The sequence below is a fragment of the Podarcis muralis genome, chromosome 3 (assembly GCF_964188315.1).
Source record: "Podarcis muralis chromosome 3, rPodMur119.hap1.1, whole genome shotgun sequence".
Lineage (NCBI taxonomy): Eukaryota > Metazoa > Chordata > Lepidosauria > Squamata > Lacertidae > Podarcis > Podarcis muralis.
This window is the reverse complement of record NC_135657.1, coordinates 83,942,542-83,967,416: the sequence shown is the minus strand read 5'-3', so window position 1 is coordinate 83,967,416 and position 24,875 is coordinate 83,942,542. Positions and strand designations below refer to the sequence as shown.

At 40.1% G+C, this 24,875-nt stretch overlaps 1 protein-coding gene across 30 annotated transcripts in view; it reads left to right on the top strand.

Annotated features, from left to right (window-relative positions):
• RIMS1 (regulating synaptic membrane exocytosis 1) overlaps positions 1-24,875 on the top strand; it is a 233,230-nt gene that overhangs the window by 166,497 nt on the left and 41,858 nt on the right. For 10 of the 30 annotated variants that reach the window (XM_077926251.1, XM_077926228.1, XM_077926226.1 and 7 more), the window contains 5 exons: positions 1,486-1,668; positions 3,240-3,352; positions 8,185-8,214; positions 19,450-19,562; positions 23,935-24,101. In XM_077926251.1, coding sequence (XP_077782377.1) covers positions 1,486-1,668; positions 3,240-3,352; positions 8,185-8,214; positions 19,450-19,562; positions 23,935-24,101 — 606 coding nt within the window. The remainder of the gene's footprint in view (positions 1-1,485; positions 1,669-3,239; positions 3,353-8,184; positions 8,215-19,449; positions 19,563-23,934; positions 24,102-24,875) is intronic. The other 20 variants (XM_077926234.1, XM_077926233.1, XM_077926231.1 and 17 more) reach the window with 5 other exon arrangements.

The following is a 24,875-nucleotide window of genomic DNA, read 5'->3' as shown; positions in this document are numbered from 1 at the left end:
AGTAAAATAATAAGGTATAGTGCTATACATTCCATTAGGAGAGTTTCTCCCATCACTGTTACGTTGTAATGGGGGGAAAGTCATCTCCCAAATGTTAGAATTCTTTGAGCATTGGATGCTTGGTCTCTCACACAATAAGGATATGGCTATGGGTGAAAATAGACAGCTACTTCCCACACAGTTGACACTTAATAACTATGCCACAGCTTACTTCTAATTACATGAAGACTGAACATAATAAAGAAAGAAAAAGGATGGTGGGGGAGAGACCCAAACAGATTCACCTGTATGCTCTAACCATGCCATGAAATGTTACCATATGTTTTGCTTCTCCACGGTTGTAGAAGCATGGTAACTCTCTTGGTCCATGGTGTTGCTATCTCTGCAAATGAGTAAGAGCAGTGCTTTTTTTCAGGGGTTACTCAAGGGTATGCAGTACTCTTTTTTGTTGTTAAAAAGTGTGACACTTACTGTAACTACTTAATGGTGAGTACCGGCACCTATTTTTCTAGGAAAAAAAGCACTAAGTGTAAGTGCATGGGGAGCTTTTAAGTGGCAACCTTCTTCTTCTTCTTCTTCTTCTTCTTCTTCTTCTTCTTCTTCTTCTTCTTCTTCTTCGGTGATCACTCGTAGCCGAGTAAGATGGTCTTCTATAAACACGGTTTTAACAATGAGTCCGTAAGTGAATGTGGAGGCCAATTCTGGAACCACACGTCCTTCCACAGTGGGGACATTGGTTTCCAGGCAGGAGTTGATTACGGTGTGGATTTCCCAAGCATGCACATTTCTCCTTCTTAGCACGTTTCTCCCTTGCTTCCTGAGTTTGGGTGTCTTCAAAGCCCATGACACCTTTGGTGAAGGCTGTTCTTCAGTATACAGCAAGTGGCTGCCTGTTTCCACTCTATATTTTGGCAGCAGATAGCCACATTCTGGATTGGGGTGCCATGTGGAAAAGCATGGTGACATTTTGCAGGAGCTGTTTCCTCATCACGGCACCACTGTGGTGGGAGCAGCTGCAGTTCTGGAACTTCTGTATTTTTCAGAGATCCAAGCAACAGAAGACCTCATTCAGAGAAAATAAGTCATGGCAACCCCCAATAGAGTCCAGTAGAGACCAGCATCCACTAGAGGCCAATATTGTAAAATGGATAGGTGTGTCAATATTTCAGATTATACACTTTTTGAGATGTGAAATAGTTTTTTTTAAAAAACTGGGAAGAAGTTTGGTCTTAGAACTGCAAGTAACTATCTCATCATTTTTTCAGCTTCGTAGCTCCAGACTGTGTATTACTGTGTAGTGAGGGATAAACTTGCTGTTTGATCATTTACTAACCAGATTTATGAAGATAACGAATAATGAATGTTACTGAAAATCATGGATTTGCAGCTACAGATACTGGTGGTGATTTGGTGTGTCTCTCTGTGTGTGTTAACCTTATATGCAGCTAATGACTGAATCCAATTTTTTTGGCCCTAATGTTTTAGGGTTCTACTGCCATGTTCTAGAAGGGGACTGCCACCCCCAAGAATCAGTGATCAGCCAGTCATTACTAGGGGAAAGCATCACACTCGCTCAAGGTCGAGTGAGCATTCTAGTATCAGACCTTTATGTTCTGTACATCACCTAGTTCCTGGAGGGTCTGCACCACCTTCTCCACTTCTGACAAGGTTGCTATTAAATGTACAGCACAGCATTTTGTTTCCTGCCTCCCAGATGTAAATGTGGTGGTGTACTTTCTGGAGTACATGCAGTGCATCCACTCATTCTGGCACTCCAGTGCAATCTGTTTCCCCCGCCATAATATCGACACTTTTCTCATATTCTCCGCTCAAGTCCTATCTCCCCTATCTGGATTGTTTACAGTCATACCAACAAGCTTTATCACAATGGTGAAAATCAGCCTCTGTTTTGTCTTCCCATTGTTTTGTTGTGTTATGCATTCATACGAAAGCTTTCAGAATATTTTTCATTTTTCAGAAATGTGCTACATAATGCAAAAGCCTATCCATATAACAAAGGGTGTGTTCTCACATCACACGTTTTCTTCATACTAGGTATGGAGAGGGAAATTGGGCTTTGTTATTATCATATGGGTATTGTGCACACTGTACATTGTATAGAGAGGCTAAATAGACCGGAAATAAGTCCCAGCAAACCCAGAGACGTGATTATGAACAGATTGGGTCCTGAACTTAGAACTGGTATGATGAAAGTATTGTATAGAGAAAACAGTGAATGGAAAATTCCCCACCCCAAGCTTACGAGAAGCAAATAATAGTTATTGTTGACTTGTCCCAGCTTCAGTGATGCTTCATAAGTTTATCTTAAATCATTTCTCATCCAGTGATAAAATCTGTTATCCTTCAAGCCCTTCATGGTATTTGTAAAGTTTCCTGGAAGTGCTGCACCAGGAAAAACAATACCAATTTGATCAGCTAGCCACGGTGTCAAATGAGGATATAGAGAAATGAGAGAGAAGATACATACAAAACAAAAAGAAAATCCTAAACTCATATTCATAGGGGTTGCATAGCTGATGATGTGTGAACATACTCTGACTCTTGATTTGCAACTGTCACCTTTCCTGTATAATAATCCTCTACTTCTGTGAAATTGCTTTAGTACGTAGCTTTATACTGTTAATCTATCTGGAAAAAGAATGCAGGCTGGATAGAAGATTAAATTCTTTTGGAAGTACTTTACTACATCTTTACTACCAGATGTACACTGTCAATTGTATTATTCAGTAGTTGTGCTTTAAAGAATGAAAACTATGGAAAGCCTGTAGATGTAAAATATATATAACTAACCTGTGTGTGTGTGTGTGTGTGTGTGTGTGTGTGTGTGTGTACTCATGATTTTTTCCTCAACCATTGTTATCCATAGCTTTCCAAATGGAGTAGCCTACAGTATTTGAATCCAAATTCAAAATGGGGTTGGTGATTTCACCAGTTCCGGATTGGTGATTAATTGCCTCTGTAGCTAAGTAACTTTCTTCTAGTCTGCCACATCAAAGTGAACTAATTGAAAAGGCCTTTTGAGTTTTACACACACTTAAGCAGGCTAAAAATGAATGTTTTCTGAATTGAACAGATACTAATAGCTTATGGCATCAATGCAAAGTAAGGTACTTCCTCTCCATCATTTTAACAAAAGTATTTAGCCTTGGTGCTTGTAATATCTCTTTGGTTCAGATGTTTGTTACACCATCCCATTTAATCTTAATTTTTGCCTGCAGAATGCACCAACCAGGAAGTCCCATGCAGTCGTCTCCAGCAGACACACCCTTCAGCAGCCGTAGGGGGAGACAGCTTCCACAAGTTCCTATCAGAAGCGGCAGTATAGAGCAAGGTATCAAATAACAAGCTTACAGTTTAAAATCTTGGGTTTGTTTTCCTCCCTCTTCCTGTGCTGCAAAACCATCTTGCTTTTTCTTTTTGTAAACAGAGTCTTCAATGCTTTATTGCTTTCTGCTGATTAACTAGTATATTCTTATAAAAGTGGATTGCAAATTGATTATTGCATTGTTTCAAAAAGTCTGTTTCATGTTTTCTAGCGATGTATGTACTTTTAAAGCTGGGTTCTTGGCAAGGGGGCAGATTAAGGTGGCGGAGAATAACCCACTCTGTTTATTCATGTTTCATTAATTTTGCTATCTACCTAATGGTAATTGATTGCAATTTGCTGACAGAAATGTGAACAATGCAAAAAACATCCCTTTCTGAGCATGTCAAAAGTTAAAAGCAAAAGTTGGGGGAAATTAATGTACTACTTAGGAAAACACAAATGAAGCCATCAGCAACACATTTAGAGAAAATCTGAGACAGATGGCTGAGAGATATTGCAGCATCTGCTATCTAGCAAGTACTAATAGCTTTGTTTCTTCATCATATTTACAACAGTTTAATTACTGGATTACTGGTCTGTGGTGGGGATGGAATCACCTGCTTACATTTCTGAAATCACAGATATCTAGGTTTACATTAAAGATCATGTGAAACTTGTTTAGCGTTTTCATATTTTAATTACATGGTGCAGTTCAGAACTGAAAGGGCAAAACACTGAAGGTTTTCTTTCTCTATAGCAAATTGATGTCATGCATCCTTGTAGATATGAATATGTATTGAGAATGAGATGGTTCAAATGTTCATTCTTTGCCAATACATGCATCATATAGATGTGAGTTTCCTAGTGAATGACAGCCATCATTGAAGAGTAGAGAGTATGTCAAAGTGGTTTCCCATTCCATACATTCATTTTCATTTGGATATTTGCTCCTTTCTGCACGTGGTTTTGATGTGTAATGTATCTGCTGTTCTATATCATGTCACCATGAATTAAGGTCTCATTGGTTCAACAACTTGCTACAAAACTACATTGCAATTCAACAGATTGCATTATCTCAAACTGTCAATTATAGGACGGCTGTACAAAGAGGAGAGAGTTTTGTGGATATTTGCATATTATTTCTTTGTTGACACATAATAAGAAAACAGATAAGGTATAATGTTTGTGTGTTTTTCCCCTGAGTGTGAAGAATTTCTTATTACTGGAAAATGTACTATACTATTTCAGTTCAAATGATGCTTATAGGATTTTGTAATCTGGTCAACCAGTCTCCATTTCAAACCACAAGAGTGGAAAACTAGAATGGTTGCAGCAATGTAGAAAACAAAACAAAAAGCAATGCCGTGGGCGTTTCCTTGAATAGGTGCTCTTACACTTGTACTTTATATCACTTTACTTATGTTGGTAAAAAAATTAACATGATGACTCTGGGTGAAGATTTTCTGGCTGGAACTTTGTTGCTGTTAAAGGGACAAACTTATTTTGATAAAAGGTGCCATTCCTTTGGAAGTTCCTTCACAGCTGGCCATAACCAAGGGTGGCTCTGTGCATCTGTCTTGTGCCTTTCCAATTTGCCCTCTTTGCCCACTAGGCATACAGGATTTTGACTAGGAAAACACTGAGGGTTATTTCTGCAAGGATAGAAAAAATTGTTTAAGTATGAAAGTCTTGCTATTTTCATTGTTACCTTGAACGGCCTTTTTTAAAAAAAGTGTTTCATATGTTCAGCCAAATCCTGCCATTTGTTGTTCTTTTCAATCTGTCATTAACTCAACTGGAAACGTAAAAACTGGCATAGGAGGAGTTTTGTCCAAACGTTAAATCCCTCTGCAGAGCAATTCTCTGACTTGGCAGCAGTGATGAGATCCCAGAGAAGAACCAATCTCAATGTAACAATACAGGAAGTCCAGATTTTATTTCCTGTGGATAAAGGATAATGTCTACACAATCACCTTAGTGGGAAATGGACATCAAACATCTGGCCAGCTTCTGATCTTATCTGTTAGAAATAAAGATACACATGCATAGTGGAAGTATAGATAAATGGGTGTCTCCAATTAAGTCACACTCAGAGCAGAGCCATTGAAATTAATGAACAAGTGCCAGTTTAAGTAAAAAGATTTCAGTGGGTTTACTCTCGATATGGCTTGTTGGATATAACTCATCGAGAAATATCAGAAATGACTCGAGGGGTTTCAGGAAAGCCTAAGGTGTATATTTAGCATTATGAGGGCTGATGCATGCTGAAGTCAATTTAATTGAATTAATTAGGCCTTAACCCCATGGCAACTTCATTTCCTAACCAAATTAGCCTAATATGCAAGGGCTCATTGAGAAATATATCTTTAGGTGATTACAGAATGATACATCAGTCTTTCAGTATAATTGAAAATGAACAAACTCTGGTGAAATGCTTCTATTGCATAAAGTTTTCCATGTTCCTAAGATACAGGATAAAAAAGACAAGCAAAGACAAAATACTCAGCTAAAAACTGTAGCAAGTGTCAGTATTCTAGAATGGACTCTCTTAATCGTTTTCATGGAAAAGGAATGCTGCCAGTGAAATGACGACTGTATCTTAATTTTATTTACCGGTGGTAAACAAAACAAAACAAAAGTATAATTGTTCCGTATAACATTTGTGCCTGCTTGCCAGTTTGTATCATATTACGGTATCTCTAACAGTCTTTTGAGAAATGAGTATATTAGTGCAAGCAAGTGGCCAAAAGAGAAGATGTGAAAGGACATGTTTGAAAGAGGGAGGTGGGGGAAAGATGGCAGATAAAGTGTGCTTTTAAATGTCAGAATACAGATAGAGTACAGAGTTCCAAAACAAAACACCAGATATTGTGTGTGTGTGTGTGTGTGTGTCTACTTGGCCTGAGCCCACTGATACACTGGGACTAGATTACTACCATCTATAATACTAGGAGTGCCTTTAGTTCTTAGCACATTTATATGGATTTAAATTGCATTGCTTTTGCTGGAATTAGCCCGGCAGTATTATTTTAAGGTTGAAAATCAAACAGGTGCATTACCACTGTCTTTCAAACACCCTACTATCCTCTACAACAATATTGTGTATATATAAAATAAAGCTGTATCATGAAGGTCTTTACCTAGCTTGTTACAACAGTTTTTAACTAAAAAGTTATAAACCTCTTGAGTTTTCAGCACAGCCATGCCACCTTTACACCAACATGCTATAACAGTTTAAAAACAAAGTAAAAAATGGCTCCTTGTTCTTAGTATGAAGCTTTATATTCAATGCATATAGCTGTGTTTGTTGCAATACTACTACTACTACTACTACTACTACTACTACTACTAATAATAATAATAATAATAATAATAATAATAATGTGCAAGTGATACTTAGGGAAGAACATTTGCCAGCAATGGAGCTATATTTGAACTAGCATTGCAGTTCACTGAGGTCACTTGACCGCTTCCTGTGCACATAGTTCCCTACATATACAAGTGCAAGGCCATTATGGTATGAACACCATGCTTATGAGAATATTTCAGTTTTCAGACTTTCCTTTGTTCTGCTCTTGTTTGATTCAACAAAGCATGCTATCCAGCAGACTTCAGATGAATAGAGATTTCTAGAAGAGATGCTTGATGGATTTGCTTTCACAAATACCAGTGGTTATAGATTGCTAGGTGAATGGAAAATGCTGCTCTGGTCATTTACACTTAAAAAAATATTTGAACCTGGTTCAGTGACAATAAATCACACAAATCACAACTCCACCTGGAAGTAAGGCGATGTTCAATTCTGCAATATTTTGCACTGCTTCGTGAGCCATTTGATCTGGGCATTCTGCAGTTTAGTTTCAGGTAGTAAACCTCCGTTTATTGAAAGGACTTCCTATTCATTTCTTTATTTCCTATTACATTGTTTAAAACACCTCTTGAATTATTTTAAAGTTGCCAGTGCTTATTGTTGGATTACATGGGACATCCAGGAAAGAAGAAGGGAGGGGGGTGGTACCCCACAGCCACTGCATTTTATAAAAGTGGGTATTTTCAAAGGAAAAGTAGGTGTTCAGTAATATTTAATAAAGCAAGCTACTTTTAATGGTGACGGCTGTGAAAATGATATGACAATTGCTCATTGAAAAGTCATGCAGTAGCTATTCATTCATTCAATCTTTTGTTAACATACTCCCATAGGTGCTTCACTCTTTGTGTGTGTGATCCTGCTCTTCCGTTGTTTGCAATTCAAGCTTTGCTTTAGTTGTTGTTGGACTGAGCTGGAGAGTGCTTTCTGATACAATCGTGTATTTTTTAATACCGGTCAGATTAAGTGCAGTATGTAAGTACTCTAATCGGGAATGGATAAAAAGAAAATACTTTCTCCAATGTACGTTTTAGGCTCTACCCAGCACAATATTTTTTTTTAGTGTGAATCTTTTTTAATGAAAGATGTGAAAAAGTAACAGTTGAAGAGATGTCTCCTCACATGAGTAACCCTTTTCCAACTGCTTGTTTTCTTAAGTGCTCATTGTGTACAATAGAGATGTAGCTTTTTATTTTTCTAATATTAAAGTTTCTATTAAAAAAAGAACAGGCCACAACCCAACATATTGTTAAGTGGGCTTAAGGCAATTTATTCCAATGGACTTGACCATACTTAGCTCTCTATTGGCCTCAGACTTTATAATTTGTCATGGTCTTGTCATCCAAGTTCCCCACATTAATTTTATGCATGCTGCAACAGAGCCTATAGTGTTTGTCATTCTCATGTATAACACCTTTTTTTGTCTAACTTTAAATTTGCTGATTTCTTTCTTTTGTTCCCATCATTCCGTGCATTTTATTCATTGAAGAACAAGAGAATTATAGCTCATCATCAAAAGGTAAATATTCATGTCAATTTTACTAACACTCGTCATGTTATTTTTACCTTTCTTCTGCACTAATTTCATGTCAATCCATTTTTTGTAGGTTACATTCAGTTAAGAATGTAAATCTGTGGAAAAGGTTACTTCTCAAGTATCTAAACGTCATCCAGTCCATTAGAGTCGTAAAATAGTTTTACTAACCTCAAATCTATTTTAATGAAATATTATCTCAACCTCTGACCAGGTACAAACTTGGTTGTCATCGTCTGGGAATGTTTACTTCTATCTCACAGATAATGAGAATATGCCCAGCAGTTCTGGACTGGAGAATCCACACACAAAAACCCTTATCTTTTGTAGATCTTCTGAAAGCTCTGTTTAATCATGGGGATCAATATGGGCCACTTTAAAAAGACACTTGAGCCTAGTTTTGACAATTGTTCCATGTTTCATATACCATGGCTTTGTAAGCTGGAAATGAACCCTGGATTTTAGCATTCCTTCCCTCATCTCTACTTCAGTGTGATCCTGACTTATTTTCCTAGTCTGAGTTCCCTGGTTTGGACATAATGGGGGGCAAATGAGGTGCCAAAGCAGTAAGAAGTAAAGCCCAAAGGAAGTCTTTGGAAGGGAACATCACAGTAGCAGTCAGGGAGAACACAATCCAATAGCAAATACTCACCATCACAAACAGGTAACTGCAAGAATCAGGAAGTGTAACATAAATCCACCTGGAAGGAGACACTGGGAATATCTACATCTGATGCTGGCCAAGCTGTTTATGAAGTCCAGCAGTGTGAAGAAGGGGGCAGTCTAGGTACCTGGACCTTTATAATGGGCAAAGCATTTCTGCCATTAGTTGATCAACCCACTACACTACTATCTCTTATGCTGACCTACCACTGGAGTGCTTCAGTGGAAGAGAACTGGAGTGCATTCTTAGAAATGCTAGGAAGGGTCCTGGTGCAATTTTGGTCAACAGCTTTATGATACCAGGACTGTCCAAATTATTATTATTATTATTATTATTATTATTATTATTATTATTATTTGTACCCCTCCCATCTGGCTGGGTTTCCCCAGCCACTCTGGGTGGCTTTCAACAAAGATTAAAAATACATTAAAATGTCACACATTTAAAACTTCCCTAAAGAAGAGAAGCAGGAGCCGACAAGTTTAAAAGGGCGGGGGGGGGAGGTTATTTGAGCAATAGAGGCACCTTATTTGAACCCTCTAGCAGTAGGCCACGTGGAGTACAGGCAGACAGCAAGTGACCTCAGCAGGGCCCCAATTGTTCTCCTCTCTATCAGGAGCTGGGACCAAACACAATGAGTGCATAAGTAAGCACTGCTGTGCCATTGGTTCCCATGAAGCTGCCTGGAAACTGTGCCTGGAACCTTTTAAAAGTGCTGGAAGTGCCTGCCTGTAAGTTTTCCAAAAGTTATAAATTGTAAGGCTGCAAATGCCTCTCCTTGGTTCAGGCAGGCGTGGTGGGGGGTTGGCCACTGAGATCTAAATGTGTAAAGATAAACAGACAGCAGCTGATCAGCACAACTTTACTTTTGTAAGCAGGGGGCCTGCTCAAGAATGCTCTACACTTTTTTTTGTGGGTTTGATCTTAGTTTTCGCTAATGTATAACCAAAAACTACTTCCATGCAATTGCCCTTGTTCTGTAATTGTCTGTGGCAATTAAGACATGTTGCTGTCGATCAACACAATCTTAATTACTGTAGAACGAACAGTAACTTGTTCTTTTAATATTTCCTTGTATAAAAAGGTAAAGGTACCCCTGCCCGTACGGGCCAGTCTTGACAGACTCTAGGGTTGTGCGCTCATCTCACTCTATAGGCCGGGAGCCAGTGCTGTCCGCAGACACTTCCGGGTCACGTGGCCAGCGTGACAAGCTGCATCTGGCAAGCCAGCGCAGCACACGGAACACCGTTTACCTTCCCGCTAGTAAGCGGTCCCTATTTATCTACTTGCACCCGAAGGTGCTTTCGAACTGCTAGGTTGGCAGGCGCTGGGACCGAACGACAGGAGCGCACCCCGCCGCAGGGATTCGAACCGCCGACCTTTCGATCGGCAAGTCCTAGGTGCTGAGGCTTTAACCCACAGCGCCACCTGCGTCCCTATTTCCTTGTATACTTGATTCTAAATCTTTTCTCAACTTCACTGCTTTTTTTTTAAAAAAAGAAAAAAATCTCTCATGATTATCAACATCTGCATCTCCATTTCAAATGCTTCATTGTGTTTTGTCACAATATGGCCTCACCGGCAACTCTGTGCACTAAAACACCAACAACCTGGCATATCTACCATTGAACTTACTTATTGTGTTGAGACAAATCTGTCGCCCAAGAAGAATCTTGATAAAGGCCATAAACCAACTGTTTTATCTTGTGTCATGACTCGTTTATGCAGCAAAAACTAAAAATCCCAAACTGAGGGCAAGTTTATGCTGCCGGTGACACATTAACTGCCTTTTTGAATACTTCATTTTGTTTGGGGGGGGAGGGGTCCACCACAGGAAATTAACATTCCAGAAACAAGTAACGGGTAGAGCAACTTAAAGGAAAGTCTATGGCTGCTGTTCAGAACTTGCCTGGGAGTAATTCCCATTAAACTCAGTTTTGCATGTGCAGAGCGCATGTACACACACAGAGAGCTGAAGCCTGAAATGGTACTACAACTATGAAAAGTTTTCCCATTTGCTTCAGCAGCCTTAGAAATCCTCAGAAAGAACTCTGAATTTTCCCTGTAAATATTTCCTTTTATTGTTTTTAATCACAAGCCCTTGCCATGTGTGCCCCATGTGTACAATAATGCATGGGATGGGACCAGGCCCCACTGGGCCCCACCCTGACATTATCACTCCACCTCACCCTAATGTCCATGCAGACATGTTAGACATGTGAAAGGGAGTTGTAGAGACCTACAACTGTATCAGCATAGGTGTTTCCTATCCCCACCCCCAAAGGCTATCAGAACATTGGGAATGGACGGCATGAGTGCATTGACACTGGAAGGCCTGTCTCCTCAACACATTTATTGTAAATTTTGCACATGAGTGAAGAGAGCTATAGTTAGCAGATAAGGAGTATAACTATCTCTGTCTCCAAATGCATCAGTTACCTCTGGTATTGTTTTGAATGAAATCTGTTATAACCATGCATATGCCAATGTTTTATTTCCTCTTGTCACTGAGGATGGTGTACAAATTCTTCCTATTGAGAACCCCTCAATCTCACCCTCTGGAGCTGGAGATGGCTCTCATGCTGTTTTCTGCTACAGGACTAGATTTTAAAAAGCTGAGAGATGTGTGGTGATTGTGCCATGATTTATAAATGGCTCTGTAGCAGGACTCCATGTTATATCTACATCAAATTAAGTCACCCTTAAAAGTGATAGTGGCTGAAGTGCTATCCTTACCTGGGAGTAAATCCTATTAAACCCAGTGGGGCTTTTTTCTAGGGTAGTATACAAGAGACAAGTATTACTCAAAATATAAATACAATGAAAAGTACAAATACAAGATATAAATAATTAGAAATGCATACATATGTCTCTGGATGCTTTTTAAGAAGTTTACTATTAAGACAGGAAACCTAATGACTGCTGATGCATACTGTAAAAAATAAGTGTGGCATTGGCTTAGGTTTATCTCTACCTTTGAATGTTCTTATGGGGGTTTGGATAAGGTGATGGGTTTTGATATACTGGAGTCCTCCAGAACCAGCTCACAATAATTTTAAGAGTGCACAACTTGTGTCCCCACAAATAACTCACTGACTGAGATTGAGCTGCCTGACTGAGACTGAAAAAACAGGGGGGGGGTTCTAAATACCTGGGAGACAATAAAACATGGCTGTTCAGCTGGGTCAAGTTGTTCAGTCTGCTTGTCAGTCTGGAATGAGTACTATTTTTCTTCCATGGTAAACAAGAACACTATGTGTACCACCATAACATGCTGAATGGGAAGGACTAGCATGTGAATCCAAAATAAAGGATTTGGTCTTCTATAGGGAAACCTTGAGAGAAACAAACAGAAAAACAAATGTCTGCTCTTCCCCTCAGGTAATTTCTAGAATACATAAGAGGCTTAGAGGAGAAATGCTGAAAGAACAACAAAATTGTGTGCATCCCAAACCAATGACCAATGGGGTTATAGAAGATAATGTAAAAGTGCTATAGCTTCCTTTGAGCCTTAGCTGCACCTTGAATTTAGTGTTGGGTAGTGGGAATTGATGAATACAGTTGGAGACAGATAAGGAGGACTCTGATGAGCCAATGAGGAAGTATTCATGGGACCTTGGAAGGTGTGCTTGTGGTTCCTCAATGTAGACGAACACAAGAGTTTGCAAATGGAGAGTGCATCCATGGACTGGAGAAGTGACTGGAGCATGGAATGTGAGACTATGTACCCCTCCCCAAGATTCAGGAAATGAACTAATGTTTGTGATTATTTCTGAATATTTATTAGAAATCCATTCAAGTTTTGCAACAAAGACGTTTTGGAGATTCCAGGAAATTTTCTAACATTTTGGGAACGTTCCATACCCGTTACAAATTTCAAGAGTCAAGAGGATCATGAATTTACAATTTATCATTGCATCAAATCTATAGAGGGTTTTTGCAACACGTATACAGGTAACTTGCATCTTATGCAAAGGTTCAGTTCCGGGAATCCACATGTAAACACAAACATGTGTAGATCCAGAAACCCACAGAACCGCTGCCCCCTGCAAGGTATAGGGCTGTTTACCTGGCGTTGAGAAGGTGGCTGGAGGGCCTTTGAGCCTTCTTCTCAAAACCTGGCGCCTCACCCAGCTTTGTGAAGGCTGTGCAAGGGCTCTGGGATACTGCCAGAGCCCCCATGCCACTTTCCCAAAGCCAGGTAAGACTGGACTGTGGGTAGGAGTGGGTAAATAAATAGAGAGTGGGTTTCACAATTCTCCATTTATTTATTGATTTTCCCCACACACCTACACAAAGCTATAATTGTGTAAGTAAAATAAGCATAAGATACTTGTTACCTGTACTAGAAATGGTTTGTATACAGGGAACTTGAAACCTGAACTGCCCTGGCTTAACAAGACAAGCTGCTGAGGCAGAAGGCAACTGTTTCTGTCATAGGTGCTTCTTCCTGGAGACTTGTCAGGGATGTTGTTTGGGCTAGTAGAGCACAGTTACCAAGGAAAGCCATCAGGTAAGCAGCTCCTCCTCCAGGTCAGCCTTAGCCCCTAGAAATGCTAGACTGAGATGGTCTGCATAGTCTCACAACCACCATTTTGATCTAATGGAGAGGTGCATTCTTGTCGGCTTGCCTGACATCATACCATAAGCCAGAGTGGCAGGAGGAAAAAAGGTAGTCAGGAAGGCCTCTGCCTTTCATCTGTTGTCTGCTGCCTTTGCACCATGGACCCAAGAAGGGAAGAAAAGAGAAGAAAATTCTATAGCACAACCAACTGTCTACTTGTGAGTAAGTGTACCCAAGCACCAGTGCATCGGTTTTTCCAGTCCCTTTTTTTTAGGATGACTGAGCAGAAAAGCTAATTGCCACAGCAGCCTCCCAGCTTCCCACCTAAAGTGGCTAGAAACAAAGTTTGTAATTTCTTTTTAGTCACCTGGAGTGGACTTGTGACTCTTCTCTCAGGCACCACAAGCATTTCCTTTGTCCTTCTAACAAACCTTATAGCCCACAATGCATTTTGCCAGTCTAGCTACTAAAACAATGACCAATTGAATTGGTGCATAGCAAACCCACACATACATCTCTGCAAGAAATATGGCTGATACATGTGTGCCCAAGGGCCAGTATGTGGCTAACCAAGTTTGCCTTGGAATGGATATAGCCCTTCAGAAACAGCTGCAACCCCAGCACTGAAACCAAGGTGGTACTCAAGGGGCTGGTTTGTAGTTTGCCCCATTCCAGGAAATCTGACAAAGTAAAGGCTGGTAAAAGGGATAATTCAACAGTTGCTGCACACACAGTTGTGGAACAGAGGTCAAACATTCAGCATGGCACTCACACCTATTCAATAGATGGGAGAGCAAGACACATTGTAAGCAAAAACTGCCTAAACAAATTCATCAGACCCTGATACATTGAGATGGAGAACCTTTGGCAGGTGGCTCCCAGTATTCTATGAGTTTGACAGCACCTGTAGATCCTAAAAATGTGTGTGTTCTCATTCCAATAAGAACCGATGACTGGAAATTTTATCACTTCTGCTTCATCATCCATTAATATCAGTATGATGCCTTGTCCTTTGATAACTCTCCCTCACCCATAATATTGACTAAGATGCTGGTTTGGGTTGTGGTTTGAGACAACGGAGTTTTCATGTATACCCTTATCAAGATAACAAGAGCACGCTGTCTGTAAAAGGATCAAACCAATGTGACTATGACAGTGAATCTCCTCATACAAGTCAACTGGACCTAGAAGTCATCCAAGATACTGGCTGTTCTGCAGGCAGCTGTAGTTCAACAACATCTGGAAAGCTACAGGTTCCAGACGAACCTGTGCTACGAAAGCAAGCAAGGAAGAAATGTGCATCGTAGACTCCAGAAGGAAGGAAGCCTGCTCTTTTCTGCAGTATTTGTCCATCTAACTTTGACCATAAGCAATCATATCCTCACTTGTGTTCAACTGGAGGAGGGATTAAGCACTGAAATTTGTACTATGATCCAATTTAGCTCTATTAAGTCATTCAGATTTTTCCAACTGTTTATGTTAATCCTATTGAGCGTGCGCGCACACCCATTCATATCTTCACAACAGAGAACTATTTTCAGCTTCATTACACACACGCTTTGAATACGCCTGCCTGTTTTACAGCAGACATATTTTCAGAGTTGCTTTCTTTCCTTTTCGGCTGTGGTATACCTAAAAAAAATTAGTTTCATCTACATGGTGGGGCAGCGGAGGACTAGATGCCCCTCTCATCCACCAAGCACCTGCTATATTATGTGAGGCTATGTGGAAATTTGTACATGCAAACATGATTTGTATGATCTTCACCTCTTTTGTAAAAACAGCATGCAAATCGGAGCATCAACCTCATTTGTGGAGGGCATGCCTGTTTCTCTAATGCATGAAAAGTATTGCAAGCCTGCTAAGTGTAGGAACTGGGCTGTAGATTTCTGATAAATTCCTGCTACTACATCTAATTCTACCACCCACAGTCTGTTAATAGGCAAGGATAGTAAAGTGTTTCTCACAATATGGCTGCCATGCTTGAAACTTCCTTCTCATGGCAGCTGATCTACAGGGCCAGCAGTTTCATGCACTTCATGTCATCCTGTGGACTGGTCCCCACAGTGCGATTTCTATCTGTGCTTCAGCTTCATTTTTTTCATCACAATTCATGTCATTCTTATCGCTAATAATCATCATCATAATTTTAATTGCTAATACCATGCCTATTTATCATCAATTTCATTTTGATTACTCATACCACACCCATCACTGTGCTAGGCACCATGCATAAATTACTGTTTCTAATTATAGCTTGCTGGAATGTGGAAAGAAGCCATGTGGTAGGGCCAGATCTGGGAAGTGTGAGCTGGTGAACATGAAATTGCTTGCAGTGTACACGAAAGACCACACAGAAGCGATTTCAGGTGGCTTCCCCCATGGCAGACAGATCATGTGAGGTGGTGGTCTAGAGTCAATGTTTCAGTTTCATTAGCCAAAAATAGGCATAGAGATTTCTCCAAGAGAGTTGTGGGCTCAACACCAATGAGCTTCAGTCAACTTGAATAATGTTTTGTTTATTTAAAGGTATATAACCCACCATGCCAAGGGCTCAAGGCAGAAAGCAACAGTTTTCAAATTATTAATAAAGTATATAGTTGCAGGATGCAAAAGTGTTATTTGAATGTCAAGTCTTTTATTCTGGGACAGGATAGTAACTAAATTCTTGAAAGCCAGGTAATATGTTTCTCTCCCATTTTTCATAGTTTCCCCCACATATTCATCAGGCCTTGGCTGTCTTCTAGCTGTGTCCTGACTGTATTTCTTTAAAGTTAGATATTTATAATTCAAGACCTGCAGTTTGACAAGCAATGTGACTTCTTTCTTCTCCTTGTTGCTGTTGACTCTATTTTTCTTGCACTCACACGGTCCCAAACCAGTGGTGGGCAGCATGGCAGGGTGGCAGTGCTCACCTGACTTCCAGTCAATTGTGTCACTCCTGCTTACTAGGAGCTAGAGGGAAGGAACAAGGTGGCGGTGAGATTAGTGTGGTGCAAACACACCAGCAGGAGCACTGGTTTGGCTTTGTCAGTTCATTAGCACCGTGCTGACCTTACTCCTCTACATCCTGGTCAGCAACAGTAATGCAGCTGAGCACTGCTGTCCCACCACATCTGATACTGGCCTCCTCCTCCTTTGCCACTTCACCTGTCTACAGCTAGTTTGGTTTTGTGCTTGCTATGGCATGCCTGCAATGATTCCCACACGAATCATCTAACAGGCACTGGTGGAGGGACAGGAGGGGGTTCTTAAATGTAATACCACCTCTTCCAAATTTTCTGCAATTGTGCAGAAAGAGGAAAGCACTTCTTAAAACCAGGAACATTAAGGAGGATGTGAACAGTTAGAAAGGGGCTCCATTCCTCTGGGATAGAAGAGTAGAGCAACTCCAGAAAGTTCTGGGGGGCATATAAAATGAGGTTGGGGACTGCACCATTGGCTGCAGGTTGTTCACCTTTGCTCTCTATAGAAAATATACCTTGTTGATCAGGCTTCCTGAAAGGGAATTTGAAAGACAGAGTTTCTAATACACAAATCTACAATTCAGTTAATAAACTCACATTATTTTCATATAAATGCATTCATATTGGAACCTGCTATCTGCAGTCTGAGGATCATTTGTACAATTCTTTAATTTATTTCAATCGCATGCTGTTTTTCCAACGTGATTGAACAGTGCAGTGTGCAGAAAAGTAATATTAGCAGCTCAACATAACAATAACAGAGACAGAAAAAGTTTTTTAAAACAACAACAACACCGTAACATGCTGCACATGTAATAAACACTTCGGTGTTTTAGATCTGGTACATATGGCACCATGTAGTTTCATTGAGACTTCAGCACAAGTACCTATATAGTAAGCAATCTAAATATGTTTCTTGGGGCATTTTCCAGATAAAGTTGGGTTTGTATGAGAGGGGGAACATGAATCTGAAAAAGTAGATTAATATTTGGAAGCACTGTTTCGTTTTGTTCTGTTTACTAAATGGAGTTTTACAACTAAAAACATGGTTTTGTGACTAAGAATGTGGAAAATTAGGCAGTATTAAATTTAAAGCTAAATATGTGCTGTTCTTTAATATTGCTCATTGATTTATTGTTGCATACTTTATAACTTTATATACTTTACCAAATTAAAACATTATTGAAGAGAGAAAGAGAAATCTAACTACTAAGGTTAGATTTTGCCACATTTGCATTGTGTGTCTCCTTAATAAAACATCTTTTTGTATATCATTGTAACAGAAAATAATGTCATTTACTCAGTGTTTTGATAATACTCTTGTTGTGTAAAATCAATTATCACAAATTGGGTGAATCTGTAACCTCTGAAATCAAAATACACAATTGTAGGCAACCTTTATGAGAAAAAAAATCCAGACAGACACTATGAAAATTGGACCTCGTTTATTTTTACATGCCTGCTTCCTGAATCACCTGGAAACACCTTGACCATTTGAGGGATATACTTTAAGCCCCCTATTTTCTGAGAGTGATACGCTAACGTCCACCTCAGACTCTTTGAGTAATCAGAGTACCTTGCCTATATATGGTACATGAGTGGTTTGAACAGTTTGGGGTATACATTGAGTCACCAGTTTTGTGAGGAGATGTACATTGCATCAGGCTGCGTGTGCACCTGATTTCAAGAGTGTAGCTGTTTGAGAAGTAACCTATCAATTTTGATAGCCTTGTGAGTGAGAGAGTCTGTCACTGAGGCCCAATTAGTGAGTGATATAATGTGATATAATAACTGTAAATCAAATACTCAAATCAAAGTCTGAAGAGGCTATGTACAGGATGGTATTCAACTGTTATTCAGAGGTGACACTTAAATTAATTAAACATACCTAAGTTAGATCCATTAATTTCAACTTAGCTGAATACAAGCCACAGCTTGGCTTTCTTTCTGGAATGCCAGCTTCTCTTAAAGGTAAAGGTAAAGGGACCCCTGACCATTAGGCCCAGTCGTGACCGACTCTGGGCTTGCGGCGCTCATCTCGCTTTATTGGCCGAGCATGACTAAGCCGCTTCTGGTGAACCAGAGCAGCGCACGGAAACACCGTTTACCTTCCGGCCGGAGCAGGACCTATTTATCTACTTGCACTTTGACGTGCTTTCGAACTGCTAGGTTGGCAGGAGCAGGGACTAAGCAACGGGAGCTCACCCCGTCATGGGGATTCGAACTGCCGACCTTCTGATCGGCAAGTCCTAGGCTCTGTGGTTTAACCCACAGCGCCACCCGCATCCCTTCTCAGCTTCTCTTACAAAGGGTTTAAGTGTGAGGTGTAAAAATGCTCCTTTTTCAGACTTTAGCATAGACTAAGACTGGGGCCTTAGCCAGTTAGTTGTATAGAAGCCAGTGCAATGATTGGCTGAACTCACATCTATCACACTTGCAAGCATTGCATAGTGTTATTGTGAATAGGATAACGAAGTATAGTTATATTTATGTTAAGATGATTGAATGCTACAGTTCTACAGATACAGTAGACTCGCAACTTACACACTTTTAACTTGTGCACATTCAGCTTTACAAGCTTGGCAAATAAATAAATAGAAAGCGGGTGGGCGTCTGGGGGGGGAACTTTGGCAATCCCACCCGCCATTGCACCCAATGTGATTTGATTATACACGATTTTGGCTTTATGCTCTGTCCCCATAATGTATCCCCTGCATAATTTGTGGGTCTACTATACTGCCAAGATTTATCAGCTTTAAACAAGCAAATGTTCTTTTCTTGGTTTAGAATCTATTGTACCACCTATAATTATGTGGCAAATTTGGAATTGTATCATACAAATATTTGCAAGCAAATCATTATATTAATATTAGCATGCCTATGTCTTGTGTACACACAGTGCTTCTTTTTGTTGTTTGAATACTTCTTGTTCAAGTTGAAATAAGGTCTAAGTTGCATGTAAACCATTTGTTTCTTTAAAAGTTTTTCGTCTCTTTTTAATAGGCTTCCATTATGTGTTTTTACAGCAAATTTAGTAGTGGAGGAACGAACGAGACAGATGAAAATGAAAATGCACCGTTATAACCAGACAACAGAGTCTGGTTCTAGTCAAGAACTTGAACGTGAGCAATATACTAAGGTAAAGTTAGTGTTAAAATATAATACTTTATTTGGAAAGGGGAAGGAGAAACCTTGATTTAAAATACGACCTGACACAAAAGTTTCTAGGAAGTCACTATAAATACTGACTTTATTTGGGGGGCATAATTTCATCCATTCAGTTTTTACAGCGCATCAGAAGCTCCTGAAACAGTTGTCTTGCTACAGTTGTCTTTCTTCCTATGTAATGGGAGCTGTAGAATCAACCCAGAGGGCCTTTCTGACTTCACAAGAAAGGGGCAAGAGTTATTTGCATATTTGTGTTTGATGTTTTTCTCTTAGGTAGATATTTTGGTATAATTGGAATAACTGGAATAAGTGCCTTGCTTCTTGAAGATACAGAGCAAGGCTTGGAATGGTTGATCTGATTTATAAGTGTTTACTAGATTATTAAATTTAAGATCTCATTATTCATGGGGTTTTTTGTTTCATTTTTTTTAAAAGAAAAGCAAGCCTACCAATGAAATTCTTTAATCAGAACAGTGGAGATGAGCAAGATGAGAGGGTGGAATCTTTGAGAGACATTGCCCCAGTATGGTTACTACCGTTTCTGCAGCTGCTCCCTGTACTAGATTAGGTTGTATGCAAAACTACATCTAACATGGACTGTAGTTTGCCTGGATGCTGGGCTTGCATTTCAGGCAGGAAGCTTCAGTCCTTCTTCTGTAGAATAGAAATCCCCATCAATAACAGACTTCTCAGGATGATTCCAGGTTCTTTATCAGTCATGTTTGAGGTGCTACACCAGTTTCTGACTGCACCAGACTTGGCCATTTCCATGTATGGCCCAATTAAAGCTGCCAAACTGCAAACATGATTTTTAGATAAAGTATAAAGAACCTAAGGCAAATAGAATAGCTTGAAGGATCTGAAGGTGTTTGGAACACACTGAACCTGGTACCTTCCAGGTGTTTTGGATTAGCCCATTAGCCTGGTTGGCTGGGGCTGATGGGAGCTGGAGTACAAAACATCTGAGGAGACCATGTTTGCTACTCTGAACTAGTGAGAGGGCTTGTTGAAAGTTGGATATTTTTGTTTGGAAATAATGAAACTGCATGCACAGTTTGCTGGTATGCATCTCCAGCTTGCAGCTAGTGCAAAAGTTAAGTTGTGCTACCTAGCAGGGCTGCACCAGATTTTCAACCCTGAAAAAATCTGAGCTGAAAAGTTTGGGAGGGGTTGTAAAGGCCCTCCCGAGAAAGACAGACTTACCTTTTCCTTGGTTTTTCATTCGCTTCATTATTCCTGTTGTTACTTCTCTAGAGTCACCCCCCCCCCCCAACTAGCCAACCAGGGATCATGGAGTGTGGAAGATGACATCAAGACACTACATAGCCAATCAAATTTTGCTTGCAATATCATTACTGAGGGCAAGCAAAACAACAGTTACTTTACTGGGAGGAATTCAGTATATCCCTGCATTGCCAAAGCAAATGTTTCCTGTTCTGCACTCTGAGGATACTTTAATTGCCTCTCACAGTATAATGTCATAAAATGGAGCAACATCTAGTTGCCTTGATAATGCCTTTCCACTTGCTCCTGTATAATGGATAAAGTTTCCCCTGTGTGCATATTTACTCCAAAAAGATTGCCAAAAGAGAGTCCGTTTTCACAGGGGCTTGGATACTTTATGAAAAGGTGTTCCCCATTTTAGTTTAGGCTTAGATTGGAGACTTTAAACAGTGGAACCCTGGGTTCAATCTGAAATCTGCCGGGCACATAGTGAAGCTGATCTAATTATGTTTGCATAATGGTTCTTGCACTCCATTATAAGCTGGAGATTTTTGGGGAAGCAACATTTTTAAATATACGCCAGGGTGGATAACTTTTTTTACTATGCTTTCTCACTGCTCCGATATATCTGTATTTAGTGGGCTGTGTATTATTTATGCTTTCTATGCACATATGTACACTGTTCCGGAATCTCTTGGCTACAGTGACTGGGCTAGTGAGGAGAGAGGTCAACCATGAGCCCAGGCTTGGATGTTATGCTAAGCCAAACCTTGATTTAGCTCAGCACAGTACAGGGGTTTATAAAGACCAAGAAGGAACAATGTGCGAGCTCGGCTTTAGGAGCCCACACCTTTGTTTAACTTACCACAGCCATTGTTAAGATTTTTGTTGCATAGCTTATGAGATAAGTTCAACAAAAGGGGGGGAACCTGATATACAAAATAGCAAAAGACATCTATGAGCATGTGAAAGCTTATTACATCTAAATATTTCCAGTACCTTTCAACTCAATAGAATACTCTTTGAACAGGTTGCTTCAATTTTCAAATGTGGCTGGCTATTATAATTTTAGGACTAAAATCCCTATGATGTGCAATAGATGCTATCAGCTTTACTTCACACCTTAACATTATACTTAAAAATCTGTGCCTCTTTCCCAAGGTACCAAGTATTAGCTGTAGTCTATTTTGTAGGTATGTGTGTTCATGTCTTACTGAAATCCATGCAGTTCCCACTGGTTTCAGTACATGAATGTGCACAGCTAGGTGTTAATAGCCGCCATTGTTAACAATGCTGACACTGCCATTATGCTTATTTATTTAATTAGGTTATTTACCTAATTCAATAACTTTACGTTACCGTAAAGTTCCGGGGTGGGTTACAACAATAAAATATACAATTATAAAATAAAGCAAAAGCAACCATAAAGCAAGAAAAGCATGAGAACAGTTAAGAACAGTTCCACATATAAATCATTTTAAAATAATTCCAGATATAAAAACAATAGAAACATTTTTTAAAAAAACAATAAGAATAAAAAACACCCAGTAAGGTAAAAATACTTCAAATACAGATGTGGACTGGGATAAAGATATCTACTTAAAAGTCTTGTTGAAAGAGGAAGATCTTTCAGGAACAGTGAAAGGACAGTAGAGATGGCACCTCTCTAATATGTAGCAGGAGGGAATTCATAGAATGAATCATAGAAATATAGAGCTGGAAGGGACCCTGAGGATCATCTAGTCCAACCCCTTGCCATGCAGGAATATGCAGCTGTCCCATATGGGATTGAACCTGTAACCTTGGTGTTATCCTCACCACACTCTAACCAACTGAGAATTCCAATGGGTAGGTGCTACTGCGCTAAAGGCCTGATCCTGACATGATATGGAATGAACCTCCTGATAAGATGGCATCTGCATGAGACGCTCTCCTGCCAAGTGCAGGGATCAATTGGATATTTAAGGGCTGAAATGTTCTTTTAGCTGAATTGGACTTTGTACACATTCTGAACATTTGTGCTAGTAAGTAGTAACTGCCAGTACTGGTGTAGTACACTGTTTTTATGACAGTATAGGCAGGAATAGCCATTTGTATTCCCCATAGCGAGCCATTATGTATGGGCTCATCAAATGTTAGGAACAGCACAGGGACCAGCAAAGCTCCTCCCAGGGTTGTGGGTATCCAGGCATGCTAAATGTCTGCCTAGAAGCTTCTTTATGGGGTGTAAACATAAAGCAGATGTCATCGTCACTTATCAACCTCTCAGTTTTATATCTTCAATTAATATAGCCTTTGAAATTGTCAACATGCTAAAATGCTACTGTTGTCAACAGAATTATTTAAAATAATAATAATAATAATAATAATAATGCCACCAGGCCAATGCTGAAAATGAGAATGGTAATATCATCTTATGAGACTCCTTGGCACAATGCTACCCAGTAGTTGGTTTCTTGTTTATTCATAGCAACTTTAAAGAGCCTTCAGTAAGCTGGGGCCCTCGATGACTTGGACTACAACTCAGCTAGCCTAACCATGATGGGGCTGATGGGAATTGTAGTCCAAAGAAGCTGGAGCACATCAGGTTTGGGAAGGCTCGTATAGAACTACTTAGAACTGAAATGATTTATAAACGAGGCCATTTATTATTATTATTTTTGAGGAAAACTGGCCCCTGAGCCATTTGTTATATTCTGAGAACTATTCCCTGTCAGTGGTGGAGCTTCATAATCTGGCACGAGGGGGGGGGGGGAGAGCAGGTGGGGGCGGGGCTGACGTGCTTCTTGGGGGGGTGCGCATCCTGGGAGCGTGGCATGCCGCCCACAGGGGCGTGGCACCCAGCGCAGGCGGTGGAGCAGCCGCAATGGCACCCCACTGGGATCGTGCTGCCGGGGCGGTACGCTCCCCCTGCACTCCTCTTCCTCTGCCAGTGTTCCCTGTACTGGTCTGGCAAATAAAACGTTGTTCTTTTGGGGGTTTCTTTCAATAATAATAATAATAGAAATTTTCTGGAGTTTACCAGTGTCACAACGATATAATGATTTGTAACACCATGAAGCTTTTCCCTCCCTCACACTGTGTCAAGAGAACTCACACTTTCTCTTTTAACTCTTTAGTATAACATACAAGCAGATCAGTACAGAAGTTGTGATAACGTCTCTGCCAAATCATCAGATAGTGATGTCAGTGATGTGTCAGCCATTTCCCGTGCCAGCAGTGCCTCACGTCTCAGCAGCACAAGCTTTATGTCAGAGCAATCAGAGCGCCCGAGGGGCAGAATCAGGTGAGTTTGCAATGTAGACATATATAGATATTTCAAATAGTCGATTCTTTACACGCATATACAAACAGCCATTGCTAGTTGCAAGGGGGGGGGGGAGGAAAAAAGGAAACTCAAACTTTGGATTATGACTGCTGAAGCAGCAAAACAAAATCTGAGCAGCTATCAATAGTGGGTCAGCTTGAAACCCAGAACTTTAACAGAATCATTTATTGCAAAGTCCTAGTCATACAATCATTTATTATGAAGAGGAAATTAAATACTGTTGGGTACAGGAGCTTGCAGTCTCAAAGGCTTTATGAAACCAAGGCTGCAAGTCAAAACCACACTTTACTGGGGAGTAAGCCCCATTGATTTGACCAAACTGCGGGAGGTAGTGGAGGACAGAGGTGCCTGGCGTGCTCTGGTCCATGGGGTCACGAAGAGTTGGACACGACTAAACGACTAAACAACAACAAAAGCCCCATTGAATTCAATGGACTTCACCTCTGAACTGATATGGAAATCAAAGTTTCAGGAATGCTTTTGAAATATCAACATTTTCTTTGAAAGGCATTCCATATATTTCATTAAAATTTCAAGCCTTTCCTCATAACATAATCAATGGGGCACTATAGTCCCACAAAGCAAGATTTTTGTTTGTTTGTTTTTTGTATTGCAGCCAGTTAACCCTATGGAATGTTTGTGCACATGCAGTACAAACTTCTTAGATAGTGCCCTTTTCTTGATTTGTCTTTGTAGACCCTTAAATCTAACCATGGTTGCATGGGACCCACT